General features: G+C 47.1%; 1 protein-coding gene across 1 annotated transcript in view; it reads right to left on the reverse strand.

Annotated features, from left to right (window-relative positions):
* Positions 1–3: 3 nt before the first annotated feature.
* The window catches only part of LOC107577016 (nesprin-2-like), a 5,385-nt gene continuing 4,747 nt past the window's right edge, over positions 4–641 (reverse strand). The window contains exons 2-3 of the mRNA XM_016263133.1: positions 331–517; positions 4–217 (exon numbers count right to left, since the gene is read on the reverse strand). Coding sequence (XP_016118619.1) covers positions 4–217; positions 331–517 — 401 coding nt within the window. The remainder of the gene's footprint in view (positions 218–330; positions 518–641) is intronic.

Consider the following 641-nt stretch of genomic DNA (forward strand, 5'->3'; position numbering starts at 1 on the left):
TTGTTAATAGCTTTTACCTTCTGGCTCGAGCAGTCTGGGAATTCCGAGCTCCTTCTCAGCGAGGTGAAACGCCCTCTCCAGGTTTTCCCAGTGGCTGCTGGTCTGCGCTTGAGAGAGGTCCACCAGATCAGGTCTAAGGGAGCAGAGAATGGCCAGAAACACCTCACCACTCCTCCAGCTGGACTTAAAGTCCCTCACACTGGCTGAGCAACCAACTCTAGACAAAGAAAACAATCATTTTAGAGGAAAAACTGGTGTGGAAATTAAACAGACTAAACAGTTTGACCAAACATTCACAGTGCATGAAAGCATTTGCTAGAAGAGGCTCACTTCTGGCACTGGTCCCGAACCCACAGGAGCAAAGCCTTCTTAGCAGACAGACGGAAGCGCGTGTGGAGCGGTGATGCTCCTCGAGGAACAGGACTACTGCCTGGAGATCCAGGAACAGAATCCAGACTGGACAGAGAGTCCAGGGAGGATGAACGGGATCCATAAGAGAGAGTGCTGGCTAGCTCCTCTATCTGTAGCAATGAGGAGAAGTGAGCATGTTTAATACAGATGTCAGTTCATACATTCACAAGAGGACATACATGGGTTATATACTGTACTTATATTATATCTATCTATCATCAAATTTTTTT

This window comes from Sinocyclocheilus grahami, unplaced genomic scaffold (genome assembly GCF_001515645.1).
Source record: "Sinocyclocheilus grahami isolate Dianchi unplaced genomic scaffold, SAMN03320097.WGS_v1.1 scaffold4889.1, whole genome shotgun sequence".
NCBI lineage: Eukaryota > Metazoa > Chordata > Actinopteri > Cypriniformes > Cyprinidae > Sinocyclocheilus > Sinocyclocheilus grahami.